Source organism: Ambystoma mexicanum, chromosome 6q, assembly GCF_040938575.1.
Source record: "Ambystoma mexicanum isolate Mex_15411 chromosome 6q, UKY_AmexF1_1, whole genome shotgun sequence".
Classification (NCBI taxonomy): Eukaryota; Metazoa; Chordata; class Amphibia; order Caudata; family Ambystomatidae; genus Ambystoma; species Ambystoma mexicanum.
The window spans coordinates 1,618,439,675-1,618,455,406 of record NC_090937.1 but is presented as its reverse complement, the minus strand read 5'-3'; the positions used below and the strand labels follow the sequence as shown (position 1 = coordinate 1,618,455,406).

The 15,732-nt window shown below is 45.0% G+C and overlaps 1 protein-coding gene across 2 annotated transcripts in view; it reads left to right on the top strand.

Annotated features, from left to right (window-relative positions):
* The first annotated feature begins 454 nt into the window (after positions 1–454).
* LOC138516915 (zinc finger and SCAN domain-containing protein 30-like) overlaps positions 455–15,732 on the top strand; it is a 62,531-nt gene continuing 47,253 nt past the window's right edge. For both annotated transcript variants that reach the window (XM_069632373.1, XM_069632372.1), the window contains exon 1: positions 455–1,303. In XM_069632373.1, the coding sequence (XP_069488474.1) occupies positions 829–1,303 (475 nt within the window). In that variant the 5' untranslated portion in view covers positions 455–828. The remainder of the gene's footprint in view (positions 1,304–15,732) is intronic.

Below are 15,732 nucleotides of genomic sequence, written 5' to 3'. Positions count from 1 at the left end.
CACTGGTCCATGTTATCATGATGCAGCCAATCTCGTCCGTGCCTGTGGCTGCCATTATAACTCCACTGGTAATCTGTCTGGTCTAAGAATGCTTGAGAATCAATACAAAAGATACCCTGATGTAACTGAATGATTGTCGTATGCTGCATGCAGTAACATTGCTGACATCTTTTTTTATTAGTGGTTTTCTGTTCTTTCACAGACTATCATTTGATAGCCTACAATTTGGTTTAATCGACCAAGTACAGATGTATGATATATGTTTGTGTTTATGGTGGTAGAGAGGGCTGGCAGGAAGGAGACCCCCACTTAAGACAAATAAAATAAAAAAGTCGATTTTTAGATTACACAAATGATAGTATATTTAACATTGTAGAGCCATTATTGGTACATGTGTATCTTTGCATATATGTTTGTTAACTTGATGACAGATTTCTCTTTTGTTTCAGTTTGCTTTTACAAGCAGAAGATGTGGAGTCCTTTGAAGATTGGCAATACTCCTGCTTAACATTGATAAGATATGATATGATAGGTTATTTATAACGTGCTTAATACCCAGAGGTTTCAAAGCGCTGACCCGGGTTTCAAACCTCTGTTGCTCTGTGTCATCTTGCTTCCAAGACGAGCACGTTGCCCCTAAGCTATCCTCCCGAGACATTAGAGAGTTAAGACAATAGTTTTAACGCTGAAATAGTGGAATTGGCGGTGCAGCACTTCTGTAAACTAGAACGCATTGCAGCTTGCCGTTAGGATAAGTACATAAACCAGTTCAAACCAATAAAAGTCTCGTCTAAAACTGCTTGATGACTGCTCCTTCCCATTCAATGCATGAAGCTTGTCCATATGGATCCCCAGGATGACCGAAAATCCCCCCTCTTGGGGTTTGAGAGCACAGCCGATGATTTAGTATGGCTCAGAGATCTGCGGGCAATGCATCTGGTTCCTCCTAATCAGATGGCTGCGATTGAGGAGAGCTACAGGAAAAGGTTTCGCAATCTCACTTTCACAGCAAGTACAAACCCGCAGACGATACTTAAACAGGTGCAAGAATGTTGCTGCAAGTGGCTCAAACCAGAGAGCCGTAACCCTGCTGAAATTGTGGATCTCGTCATGATGGAACAGTTGTACTACATGCTACCAGTAAGGGCAAGGGAAAGGCTAAATTGCCATCATGGTTGGTCCCTTGACATTGTTGTGCGGGTTATGCAGGATGTACTTGCTGAGGCAGATGTCCGACATGACTCCAGAAATAGATGTACTGGGATTGTGGCAGCCGCCGGAGTGGAAGACCAATGTTCTGAAGGTAGGAAGTTGATTTGTGGTTTGAAAGTATTGCTGGACTGAAGGAGTTGGGTCTTGTAACAGTTCAGGGTGACTTAAGGCCTGATCACAAGTTGGGCTGTATCCCGGCTGGGACACAGCCCAACTTTATTTGTGTTAGCACCCACCTGTCTGGCAGTATTACCACCGGATCACGGATTGGGCGCTAACTTTTACTCCCCATCGGGTCCGCTGGGCGTAATTGCACTGAAAATTGGCATTTTTCTGGCGTGTTTACCCCCAGCTCTGAGCGGGGGGTAAACAAGCCAGACTCGAGATTGGGTGGACCCTTAAATGCAGCAGTAACTACCCCCCAACTCGTGATCAAGCCCTTAGTCTTATAAATTCTTCCTTAATACAAATGTTTCCTTTGTTACCTGGTGTCATCCAGCTTGTTTTTTCATAATTGTCTTTTTGTGTAATTCAGCATATCATGTCCACCCACTTGCTTCTGTATGTATGCCTTATTCATTTGGGGTTTTGTAATATGAAACATGCGTAGAAGGCCACGTCAGTGCTTCTCAAGACAACGCCTCCATATTCTGCCCTAAGCAGCTTCTTGGTCTACATAATTCTATATAATTGGTTCATATGATGTGATTTTGCAATGTTATTTATCCCTTCCACAAAAATTAGGCAATGGGTGATTTCCATTTTTGCAGGGTAAATAGGTGTGTCGTTACCAAAGATCCAATTATTCATTTGTTGACTTGGTTTGTGGGACAGCCCAACTCTGACAAATGACATATTAGTTTAATTCTAGGCTCTTCGGTTAGTAGGATAAAGTGTACTTGTGTTAGGGTGTTTCTAAGCCATATCCCACTATAATAGTAGTTTGGGGTTTTCATATGTAACCCGCTTAGTGGAGTAGATGACTCTTCCCCCACAACATTCTCCCTTTATGCATAACATTACAAGTGCTCCCCAGGGATATTTGTCTGAGAGTTTCAAGTGTAATTATTTATTTTGTCCTTATTCCAAGCTATTTTATTTAATTGAGACAATTCATGTGATCTGCTTTACTATTTATACACCTGAAATATCTCGGCCCATGTGCTGAATCTCTAAAACATTTTTAATAGAGAAAATTCTATTTTAAAGGAAAACAAAGCTCTCTCTCTCTCTCTCTCTCTCTCTCTCTCTCTCTCTCTCTCTCTCTCTCTCTCTCTCTCTCTCTCTCTCTCTCTCTCTCTCTTCTCTCTCTCTCTCTCTCTCTCTCTCTCTCTCTCTCCCTCTCTCTCTTCTCTCTCTCTCTCTCTCTCTCTCTCTCTCTCTCTCTCTCTCTCTCTCTCTCTCTCTCTCTCTCTCTTCTCTCTCTCTCTCGCTCACTCGCTCTCTCTGTATGCGTGCAGTCTAGGGTCACTGTTTTGAATCTCCAGTTAAGGTCCCATGATAAATTACATAGCAATAGTGTCATGTTGTGAATTAGGGCATGCAGCCAACCTTCATCGTTGTGAGGGAAGGCCGATGTTCAGGCCATATTTCAAGGGACAATGACATTGGGTTAGGGAGTGGGCAGGACCTGCAGGGTAGGGGGGGCGTGGCGGGTGTCAGACAGTTGGCGTACAAGAATAAAAATGACGGTTTGCACCGGCCTTCGTCTCGCCTTGTTTATTCCATTGAATAGGCCATCCGCCTGAGATGCCCTCAGCGCGGGATGGTCACAACCTCACAAATAGGAAAACAATAAAATGTTTTATACTGTAACTTGACCCTATCTATGAAAGTTCAACAAATAAGGCAACCGACTGATCTACTCGTTTTTGGAGACATTCCATGAATGTGTTCATGTAGAAAAACAACCATGTACGAAATTGTGTTTTTGGCATATCTCAAATTTGTCTGCTTCAATTTTGGAGATTTTAAGAAGCCTGCCAGCTACCATGCACTGATAAGCAGCAGCAACATTTAACATATGTGTCTTTACATGCATACACGCGTAATATAAATATGTGATTTTGCACATAAAACACACCCATACCAGTAGAACACCATGACCAATACCAACATGCCAATAAGACCTTAAAATGTGCACTCGCCACTAGCCAATGGTGAATAGTGATTGACTCTTTAAGGAATGGAGTGCTGTGTGCATATTGATAATTGAGGGTATTGCTCGGAATCATGCGCACCTAACACATGTTGGTCCATTATGCACAAGGCACTGTGAGAAACCTGAACGTGTCTCCCTGACTAGTCCCCGGAGAACGGTCATCCAGGTGGCCAGGACACGGCCATCACTATTGGGTCCAGTTCCAGGAGGTGGACCAGTGAGGGAGGATCACCTGACTTGGGGATCCTTGGTGAGTGAGAGTGGGACATCGACAGGTGAGACCAGTATCCTCCTTCTTTAAACACCTTTTCCCCATGCTACCACGTAGGATACTCCAAAACACTGCCCCCCCTTTTCCGACACAAACATTTTCGCACAACACAAAAGACAACAGACTTACACCAGAGCCGTTTACCTGACATGTCCCAATACAAGTGTCAGGCATAGTCAGGCAATTGACAAGAATCACACACATCTGATGGCACTTCCCTTCCCCACAGAGATAAAAGGTGGAGCACAAGAGCACAAGACGAGAAACGCAGACCGCACAACGTGAGAGCTAACTCAGCACAGCAGTTCAAGAGGACCCGAAAGACGGTGCATACTGAGAGGGTGACAAGGAGAGAAGCTACCTTGCCCTTTCCGATCAAGAACCGTGAAACCTTTGCAGACGGAAGCATAAGACTGCAGACAATACCCAGGGTGTGTTGCAGCGAGTATCAGCGGTACAGAAGACCCTCCTCCGCTGATTACCATGGAAGCTTGTCTCTGTGGTACAAACCTTGACTCCAAAGAGAAGCAAAGCCAATCGGTTCATCACAGCTGGTGAGTCAAGGGGATAGTCGATAAGCAACTGAACTGTGTTGAACGAAAAGTAGCAAACGGCTGATTTGAACTATAAAATAACTGTTGATGAAAAAGGGGGAAAACCAGCAACAGAGACGTCCGGCAGCACCTGGGTGCTTAAGTAGGAAACTCTGGGCATTTACCCGATGATAGAGACTACCGTAACCAGAAGGCCTTGGGAAAAGGCGAAAGGGGGTACAAGTGGTCATACGGGGGTCTTGTCAAATCCTCTGTACCTTTGAAAGTCTTTGACCGACAGTTGATTGTGAAGCGAAGGGGAACAAATCCTGCATGGTAAAAGTTTTTCACGAACTGTGTGTTGTAAAGGTTGACAAGAGTGAACCCGGTGGTGGGATGGTAACAAGAAGGGACTAAGTCTGAAGTCCCTTGAACATTCTGTTGACAGGAGTGAACCCATGTCCACAGTGAAATGTTTGGAAGGACATTGTGATTAGTGAATGCAAGAACAACCATTTTGAACCTGAAGGAGGGAGATTGGCAATTGAAAAGGGGTCCGAACCCAAAGGAGGGAGATCCAGGGGTGGAAAGTCATCACCCATAATTAGTTGAAAAGCAACTGTTTAATTGATTTGTCGTATACAAATGGTGAGGGGTCTGCTCCCGGAAGAGGGGGACCCAGGGGTGAATTTGCCACCTGAGCCATTCGTGAAACAGAACTTTGTGTGTGTTTTGTTGAAAATATCAGTCCCTCGAAGGCAAGAGACTTTTTAGTGAAAAGAGACTTAACCATCGAAGAACCTGATAGCTGGAACAAAACTGTCAGCTCGTGCTGGGAAAGCTCAAGTGTCCCGTGCTCAAAACGTGTGGAAGGGAGACCCCTGGCAATCACATTCTGACTTATTCTTTTTTAGTATAGGCATGTTACTTTGACAAGACACCATAAGGACTGCATTATTTTTCATTTGTTGGTCGAAGCTTGATCCCATCTTCGATTTAGGTTTAGGTTAGGTGTTTTTCCACCCTGCATTTACAGTTTAATAAACACCCTTGAACTGTGATCACTTGTGTCTGTCTTTACTGTTGCCACCATGAGTACCTTACAATAGACTTCCATCAAGTCAATGCCATCTCGGACTTCGATGCATATCCCATGCCTCGCATCGATGACCTAATAGATAAATTTGGAGCAGCCACCTTTCTATCTACCCTAGATTTCACCAAAGGGTACTGGCCAGTCCCCGTATACTGGCCAGATAAGAAAAGAAACACATTTTCATAGCCTCTAGGACTATTTCAATTTAAAGTCCTGCCTGTTGGCTTACACAGTGCGCCAGCCACTTTCCAACGTCTCATGGATCACATTTTACAACCTTACTCTGATTTCTGTGGAGTTACATTGACGATATCGTCATTTATAGTAAAACCTGGGAGGATCATTTCTTCCATCTTCATACCATCATGAAAGTCCTCAGAAACGCTGGCCTAGCTGGATTTGCAGTTAAGTGCAGATTGATAGATTGGCCCAGTCAGCCGTAAAATACCTAGGCTTCTTCGTAGGGAATGGGAATGTACAGCCCCAACATGAAAAGGTAAAAGCTGTGTTAGATAGACCAAAAGAGATCTTAAAGCTTTTCACAGGTTAATAGGATATTACCGTAGGTTTATCTCCAACTTTTCGTATAAAAGAGCCCGGCTAACGGATAAACTTAAGAATGCCGAACCCCAGAAACTTCATTGGAATGACGAGGATGAGATATGCTACAACACCTTAAAACAGACTTTGTGCCAGAACCTGATCCTAAAGGTAGTTGACTTTTCTAAAGAGTTCATTTTACAAACAGACGCCTCCCTTACTGGTTTAGGAGCAGTCCCGTCCCAGGTTTGTGATGGATTGGAACACCCCATATTATTCACCAGCCGCAAACTGTTCCCACGTGAAATAAATTACTCTGTGTTGGAACTAGAGGCCATGGCCATCAAGTGGGCCATAATTCATTTTAGATACTACCTCTTAGGACGAAAGTTCACACTCGTAACAGATCACTTGCCCCTAGTATGGATTATCCAACGCAAAGACTCCAACCCTCGGGTCATGCAATGGTTTCTAGACCTACAACCCTATTGTTTCACTGTGGAACACCGAAAAGGAAAAGATTAGGGAAATGTAGATTTTCTTTCCCGGTTCCCCTGTGAAACAAATGTGGCTATATTGCATGGAGGAAGGGTATGTGAGATACCTGAAGGTGTCTCCCTGACTAGTCCCTGGGGATCGGTCATCCAGGTGGCCAGGACACTGCCATCGCAAATGGATCCAGTTCCTGGGGGTGGACTAGTGAGGGAGGATCACCTGGATGGGAGGGGGATCCTCGTGGAGTGGAAGTGGGACACTAACGAGTGAGACGCGGTATTCCCCTTCTTATAACACCTTTTCCCCATCCTATCCCGTAGGATACTCAAACACTCTATCCCCCCTTTTTCTACACAATCACTTTCGCACACCACAAAAGACGGACCAACATCAGAGCCGTTTACCTGACATGTCCCATCACAAGGGTCAGACAAAGTCCGCCAATTGACCAGAATCAGACACACCTAACGGCCCTTTCCCTTCCCCACAAGGATAAAAGGTGGAGCACGAGAGCACAATACGAGCAAGGCAGACCGCACAATGAGAGAGGTAACATCTGCAGTTCAAGATGATGAGAAATAATGCGCGAACTGAGAGGGTGACAAGGAGAGAAGCGACATTTCTCTTTCCGACCAAGGCCCGTGAAACCTCAGCGGCAGGAATCGTAAGACTGCAAACAATAGCCAGCGTGTGTTGCAGAAGATGTAAACGATACACAGGGCCCACCTCTGCTGATAACCAAGCCGGGTAGAGACCCTTGCCACCGTGGTACCGGCCTTGACTCCGGAGACAAGAAAAGCCAAGTGGTTCATCACAGCCGGTGAGTCGAGGGGAAAGCCAACAAGTAAGCAAACTGTGTTGGAACGAAAGTAACAAGTGGCTAATTGAAGAAAGTACAAAGAACTGTTGATACGAAAGGGGATAACCAGCTATAGAGGAGTCGGGCACCACATGGATGCTCACTCGGGAAACTCTGGCTGATTACCCTATTGTTGAAACTACTGTTACCAGAAGACCTTGTGAAAGGAGAGAAATGGGTCCGAGTGGTCATTCGGGGGTCTATTAAAATCCTCTATATAGTCGAAAGTCTTTGATGGCAGTTGATTGTGAAGTTAAGGGAGGTGAATCCCGCATCGTAAGAACTGTCCAAAGAATTGTAAGTCTGAAGTCTTATAAGACTGGTAAGACTTAAGTCTTATTCTTTCCCTCCAACACTCTTCCCTCTCCCTCTCCTCGACCTTTCATTCACTTTCCCCCCTCTAACCTTCCTATCTCTGCCCACGCTCGCAATCTAGGCATTCACTTTGACTCCTCCCTCTCCTTTTCCCACCACATTTCTCTCACCTCTCGCGCCTGTCACTACCACCTCTTCAATATTCACAAAGTCCGCTCCTCTCTCACCTTCAATGCTACTAAACTTTTAATCTTCTCCCTTATCTCCTCTCGTCTCTTCTATTTCTCCTCTCTACTCTTTTGACTACCTGCTTCTCATCTTGCCCCCCTCAAATCTATCTACCATTCAGCCGTCCGTACCCTCTGTCTCCTTGCCCCTCATGACTCCATTTCTTCTTCGCTTTCCTTGGCTGTTTTCCCCTTCACTCCCAACTTTAAATTTCATTTCCTCTGTCTAGTTTTTAAATCTCTCCATAATCTTGCTCCCCCTTATCTCTCCTCTCTCCTCTCTTTCTACACTCCTTCCCGCTCCCTTCGTCCAGCTGACCACTTCCTGCTCACCGTCCCTCCATCCCCATGTGCCTCCTCCCATTTTCTCTCCTTTCAGCTCCTAGCCCCCCCTGCACTGGAACTCCTTACCTCTCTCAATCCTCTCTATACCTACCTTTACCTCCTTCTTCACTTCTCTGAAATCTCTACTTCTCCATTCCCTGCCATGAAACCTTCCCCTCCTCTCATTCTCTCTCCTTCCCTGGAATCTTCCCTATGATCCTCTCTCTACCCTCCCCCTTCCCCTTACCCTCCCTCATGTTCACCCTTATACCCCTTCTGTTTCCCTCCTCCTTCCCTTCCTCATCCCTCACAGTTTAATTGCTCTACTTACTGTTTTATTGGTTTGATTCATGATTGTAAATTGTTTCTACTGTTATAATGTTCTATGTATTCTGTTGTTATACTGTAAAGCACTTTGGATTAAAGCGCTATATAAACACAATAAATACAAATGCAATTGTGTGATTGACAAAGTTGGCAAAAGTGAACCCGACGGAGGGCTGCCGATAAAGAGGTGGCGAAGACAAAAGTTCCGATAAATAGTTTGTTGACAAGGGTGAACCCGGCAGAGGGATGTCCACAGTGAACTGTTTAAAAAGACATTAAGATTTTTGAATGTCACAGATGAGATTGTGTTGAAAGCCGTAGTGAACCCGACAGAGGTAGGCTAACATTTGAGAAGGATCTGAGCCAGGAAGAGGGGGATGCAAGGGGTGAAAGGCATCACCCAACTTTCTGTTTATTATTATGAAGACATCAGGTCCTCGGAGGCAAGAGACTTTTTGTAGAAAAGAGACTTAAGCACCAAAGGCCCTGATAGTTGAGAGCGGAACTGTTAGCTTGTGCTGGGAAAGCTCGGGCGTGTGCTGTGCTCAAGAGTCCCGCTTTGTTCCGTGCTAAAAACATGGGGAGGGAGACCCCCAGCTACCACATCCTGATTTATCCTTTGTGAACACTTCCTTCTTTCTTGTGAATATTATCCCACACTCTTTTGTATTTAGCATAAGGATTGGCAATACGTTTTTCTTTTCCACTCCCCCAGGTGATCCTCCTGCACTGGTCCACCCCAGAAACTTGATTCAAAAGCAATGGCCGTGTCCTGGCCACCTGGATGACAGATCCCTGGGTATTTGCAGGTGAGACACCTTCAGGTTCCTCAAAGGGGGGGACAAGCGAGGGAGTATCACTTAGATAGGGAAGTCCGGGGTAATACATCTGGGAGACCCTCAGGTGCGACGCAGTATCCTATTAGGGCAACATTGGGTAAGGATGACCTCCCTGTGGCCTTAGTAGGATAGTCTGGTTTATCTCGGTTGAATAAGAGAAGTCCAATCATAGTAGAATGGCACGGGTGGGGAAGTATGGGAACCAGAGGGAACAAAATCTGTTTGGCTATAACATCAACAGATCCTTCCCCAGCTCAAGTCAAGGGACTTCTTATCCATATCCGTCCAACCATTCCAAATTGCCAGTCAAGAAGGATAATATGGGGAAAAGGGAATTGTCCTGGTTATATTAAATCTTTCTCCCCAATGTAATCCACCTTATTAGCCTTCACCATGTAAGGACCCTCACTAGTCTTGTCCCGTTTGCCACTCCCAAAAAGTACTGGGACGAGGAAGAGGCGATCAGGAGCAATGAAGATTAATCATAGGCATAATATAGGGATCTAATGGGAGGCCTACCATCTAACAACCTTGAATTGTTCCACTAATAGTCAGGCAAGGTCAGGCACATTTCCCCACTTGAGCACACCTAACTCCAATTGACTTTCACCTTAAATATAAAAAGCGTGGTTCTACTAGAGTCAAAGAGCGAGCAAGGGATGCTGACTGGACCAGAGGAGCCAAGGAGTAGAAGGTGGCAGGAAGAGGAGCCCAGAAGGACGCTAGCCCGGTGTGTGAAATGGGCTGCAGCGTGGCGATGGAGCCGTGTCTCCAGGAAGCCAGAGCTGGACGGAAGGCAGTCTGTTGGCCTTGTTCAGACCAGTGCTCATTCCCCTGGGGCATGTGCCGGTCCCAAGCGTGTCCAAAGGGTAGGTGGTGACACCCTAACCTCGACCCAAGAACCCCTTTACCTGCTTGCTAGCGGAACGCTACTATTGGTCAGTTTTGTGAGCCATGCAGACTCAGTAGCATGCGGGTTGCTGGAGCGGGTGCATTGAGAAAGGTGAACAGCCCAGTGAGTGAAAGTGGGAAAAAGCGAAGCAAGACAATGGAAAAGGCAAAGCAAAGAAAGCGAAAGCAAAGCGAAGAAAGCGAAAGCTAAAAAGCGGGAAGACAAGCAACGCGTATTAACAGACAAGAGTGCCAGTGGTACGGAAATAAAGAGAGATGGAGCAAGTGCGCTGGTGGTGCGTAAACTGCCAAGAGTGGGTGCAAGCGACTCAACAGTGAGAAGTGTGGAAGCGACCCGAAGTAAATGAAGGGGCAAGAGAACACAGCGCAAAGCAAAGAGAAGTGTGCAAGAGGCACAGGAAGGTGAAAAGTAAGGAGAAGTGTGCTAGAGGCACGGAAAGGTGGAAAGAAGTTGCAAGTGTGCACGATAGAAAAAGGTATGCAGGAAGCACAGTAAAGAGAAAAAGGACAGAGTGGAAGAGGCACAGAAGAAGAAGAGGCGCCAGAGAATAGGGAGAGGCGTTAGAGGTTACAATGGTCACGTCTGGGAGGAGCAAAGAACCCAGATTTCTCGAAAGTCTCTGATACTACCCCCATGAAAGAAATGTACACTGAAAGGTACATCCTGACGAGAGGCACTTTCTGTTTGTTTGTAGAACTGCGTAAAGAGGGACATAGGCCTGACAAAGGGAACCCTAAAAGGTCCAATAAAGAAATTTGTGAACTTTGTGAAGAGAGGCCAAGACTTGGGTAAGGGAACCCTGAGAGACCTAACGGGAAATGAACTGTACATTGAAAAGCCCATCCTGACAAGAGGAACTTTTTTTGTTTGTTTGTTGGATTTCGTGAGGAGGGGCTTAAGCTTGGGGAGGAGAACCCCAAGAGGCCATCTAAAGATATTGTTGATAAAGACATTGTTGAACTTTGGGAAGAGAGGCCTAAACTTGTGGAAGGGAACCCTGAGAGGCATAACAGGAACTGTGTTTTTTTGGGGGTTTTTTTGGAACTGGAGATCAAAGCTTGGGGAAGAGAACCCCAAGTGACCCAGAGACCTTGTGAACTCTATTGATTTACTGCAAGAGCCCTATGTGGAAGGTTCCAAAGGCAATCCTGTTGAATTTAAGTACTTTGAACTGGCAGAACTACACCTATTGGTAAGACTACATGAAACCAGCTGTGGTTTACATTTAATTTTGAATCACCATTTTTCTTTAAGAAGACCCCTATCACATTTGATCTAAGAGTGAGGGCAAGCATAGGTTTGGACACAGACGAACTCTGGATTTGGACTTACGGACATCGGCAGCCCTAGAAACAGTTGAGAGTACAATCCTCTTAGAGTTATGGCCAGGTAGGCATTACACCAACCCCACAAACCTTGATATTAAATGTTTTCAAACAGTTGCTTTTGAGTCTGTGTCTCGCTTGATACCATGCCAGTCTCACAATGCACACATTTTGTATGATCGGCATGGGTGGTATTAATCCAATGAGAGCTGCTACCTCCACCTGGTAGTAGCAGCTCTCATTGGATTACTAAGCATGTTATAAATACCCTTAACTTGACCCTGTGACATGATAATCTACTTAGTATGGGTCCGGAATGCAATAGGAAATGGGAGTGGATTGAGTTTTTTTAAAGATGTCCGCTGCAATGGTTCCCATTGCGGGGATGACATTATTTCCGCCGCTGGTAATACCGTGCGGTGGTAATACCACCAGGTGTGCCAGCGGTAATAGTAATACCATTGAATCTGGCGGTATTACATGCCGGCTGGCAATTGTGGATGGTAATACCGCTGGGGGATTGTGCGCGCACCTGTGAGGTCATGATACCATAGTAATTCCACTGGTCATCACGACTGTAATGCTGCTGCGTGGAATTACTGCTGTATTTGTGCCTGACTCAATCAACTGAATAAAGGCTTTGTTAGTTCAGTTTCCAGAAATACCTACTTGCAACAGGTCCTTTGCTGTACTGAATTCACCACCATGTAATGTATTCCCGCTGCCCAGCTACCCATTCATGATTGGAGCAAAGTCATGGCCCTCGGTATATTAAATTCTTTAATGCTGTAGGAGTTGCTGCTGAATGCAAACATTAAAGAACGGTCTAAGCAAGGTGCAAAATCTGCACTTGCCACTAGCCATTTGCTAGTGATATTCGACTCTTGGCGAGTAAGAAATGGTGTGCTATCTCTATGGGCCTCATCACAAGTTTGGCTTGAGCTCTTAAATTCGGCAGTAATGGTTTTACCACTGCATTTAAGGGCTAGCCAAATCACGAGTTGGGTGTAAAATGACAATTTCTGGGCCGTTTCAGCCGTTTTTGGCACTTTTACCACTGATGGTAATGGAGCTCTCCAATCTCACTGGGTCCATCCAATAGGGAATCTGGATTTAATGCCCCCCACAACTCGTGATCTGGTGCAAATTGCACCGGACCGAGTTGTGGTAGCGTGTTAGTGTTGGGCGGTATTCCAGCGGTATTCCAGCGAGGATACAGCCCAACTCGTGATCAGGCCCTATGGACCTGACCACAGGTTGGGCGGTATCCCGGCTGGAATACTGCCTACCTTTTATTAGTGTCAGCACCAACCCATCTGGCGGTATTACCACCGGATCACAGATTGGGCGCTACCTGTAATCCCCATTCCTCATTGGCAGAATTACTGCAAAATTGTGCTGCAAATTGGAATTTTCTCTGGATGTTTATCCACAGCTCTGAGCTGGGGGTAAACATGCCAGACTTGTGATAGGGCCAGCCCTTAAATGTGCTGGTAACACGGTTACTGCCGCATTTAAGGCCTAACGACCAACTCGAGATCTGGCCCTATGTTTTGAATTGAGGTGGTAAGTGACTTATGGCTTGCTTGTAGCTTGCAACCTGAATTTTGGCCCTCTGGTCTAAGCATCTGGACTTTCTGTTCCTCCACATTCTCTAGAGCAACAAGGAATGTGCACTTCCACAGCCTTATCTATTTACAGACAAATACTGCTTCCGCATTCTAATAAGACTAAACATGAGCGTAAAACTATACATAGAAATTACAAGGCACTCACCTCAGATAATCTATCTGAATGTACGAACTCCCTTATGCACAAAACCAGTGAACTAGACCATCCTGACATACTTGTGGAGGAATACAGCACACAAATGACAACCTTATTGGAAGATGTGGCTCCAATGAAGTCCAAAACTATTAGGAAATCTATGCACCAACAAAAATGGTTTACACCAGAGCTAAACAAATTAAAGGCTGGCAAAAGACGCGCAGAATGTATCTGGCTTAAAGATCAAAATTCACATAATAAGGCCACCTGGAAATTACACGAGAAAGCATATAAAGAAACTATCATGGAAGCCAAGTGAACCTATTATAATGATCAAATTGAATCAGCAGACAATGATACTAAGGAACTTTTTCGTCTCTTCAGGTCCTGGGAGAAACCAGAAGTTCTAAATCACACTATCACACCCACTGAAGAGGATTGTGTTAGAATACAGAAAGCTTTCGCAAATAAACTATTATGTGTGCAAGATAAAATTAGGAGAGAATTACAGAATCAAACCGAAGTATAAATTCCTTCATCTATGAGAATGTAGAAACAAATCATTTGACTGATCATATATCACCTTCAAATGAAGAACTGAAATCAACCCATATAGGATTTAAAATCCCAGAGATTTCAGTTACTGAGATTGAAGACATTATGAGAGCTATGAACCCAACTAGTTGCCCGGGGATCTCATACCTTCCAAGATAATCCTGGACCACTAAGGCATTTTTGCCCCATTCCTATGTAGATTTGTGAATGCCTCTTTTAGACACTACACGGTTTCACATTCTATTAAAACAGTGACAGTCACACCCCTTTTGAAAAAGGTAGGCTTAGACCCTAAAGACGCTACCAACTGTCGGCCTTTTACGAATACTCTATTCTTTTTGAAGTTGGTCGACAAGGTTGCCACAATCCACCTTCAACTTCATATCAAAAACACAGGCCGGTTACACGAAAGACAATCAGGCATCCGTCGCTTTCACGGCACAGAGAGTGCCCTGGTGGACCTCCAAACCCACATGTTAACTTTAGTGGAAAGGAGTAGACCGGGCCTGTTAATATTGTTAGAACTTAGTGCAGCCTTCGATCTCTTGGATCACAAGATATTACTGAATAGGCTGCTAGATACGGGAGGTCTGGCTACTGAGAATATAAACAGGGTTAGATCTTTCTTGGAGGGTAGAAGATCCAGGGTACATTGGGGAGACGCGTTCTCTCAAGTATAAACCATCATGTGTGGCGTCCCTCAGGGAGCATGATTGTCACCCCTGCTTTTTAACATTTATATTGTTCCTCTATGTAGAGAACTGGAAAAGTTGGGCTTCTTTTTCACAAATTACGCAGACGACTTCCAAGTGTCTATGGAGCTATCAGGAGATCACCAGGAAGATCAGTATAAACTTCACAAAGTCTATAAAGTAATAAAGACCTGGATGGCCACAAACTGGCTATGCCTAAACGCCGGGAAAACGGAACTCATGATCTGTGGGTCCAAAAAACCTAAAGAAGCATTAGTCCCTGCCTTTTCTAGTTTGTTGGTTGAGGACAGCCCTATTGAAGTAGTCGATAAGGTGAAAACGCTGGGTGCATACCTGGAGGCCTCCCTAGACGCAGGAGCTCAAGTAGATGGTATTGAAAAGAATACCCAATACCATTTGCGAGTATTGAGACAGGTCACCCCACTAATCTCCAAAGATAATTGAGCCAAGTTAGTAAGGGCTGTTATCTTGCCACGCCTGGACTACTACAATGACCTACTGGCTGGTGCCAGTAGAGAAGAGGTACTCAGACTGCAGAAAATCCAGAATACATCTGTGCGCATAATTTATGGCATGGCATGAAACGGCATGAACCTACCTCTCTTGCCAGAAAGGAATTACACTGGCTACCCACATCTGCTAGGATCTCCTTTAAAATGCTGATCCTGTGTCATAAATGCATCTATGGGACAGCCCCGAGCTACCTAAAGGACAAGATTACTACATACCAGCCCACAAAAAATCTTCGCTCCACCTCCACTCAGCTTGTACAGGTGGCAAGGACTAAGAGAGCTTGTGGTAATGGACGTTCTTTTCCAGTGCTTGCATCCAAGGCATGGAACAATCTACCGTTGGCGCTCAGAGAAGAAAGCAATCTCTTGGCTTTCCGAAAACTTCTGAAAACGGTACTCTTTATCTAATCTTCGGCTCAACCTCACTGACCTTTTTCTGCTTGTGAAGGAACGCTTAGATGCCTGAGGGCTTTAGCGCTATAGAAATGTTATAACATAACATAACATAGTGGGGTTAATATGCCTGTGTTCAGATTGAGATTTGCTGTGTCACCAAAGGCCACAACCAAGCTAACTATAGAGCACAGGTTAGGAAATTGCTGGAGAGTTGGTAACTCTAGCTTGTAACCCGTGTGGTTAGCTTGACAGTAACAGCTACCAGTAGCTTAGCCTGTCTCCCCAGGTCCTCTATTTACATGCAAGCCTGTGTCACATTAATTGTGTGTATTTGTATTTGTGGTGTATATGC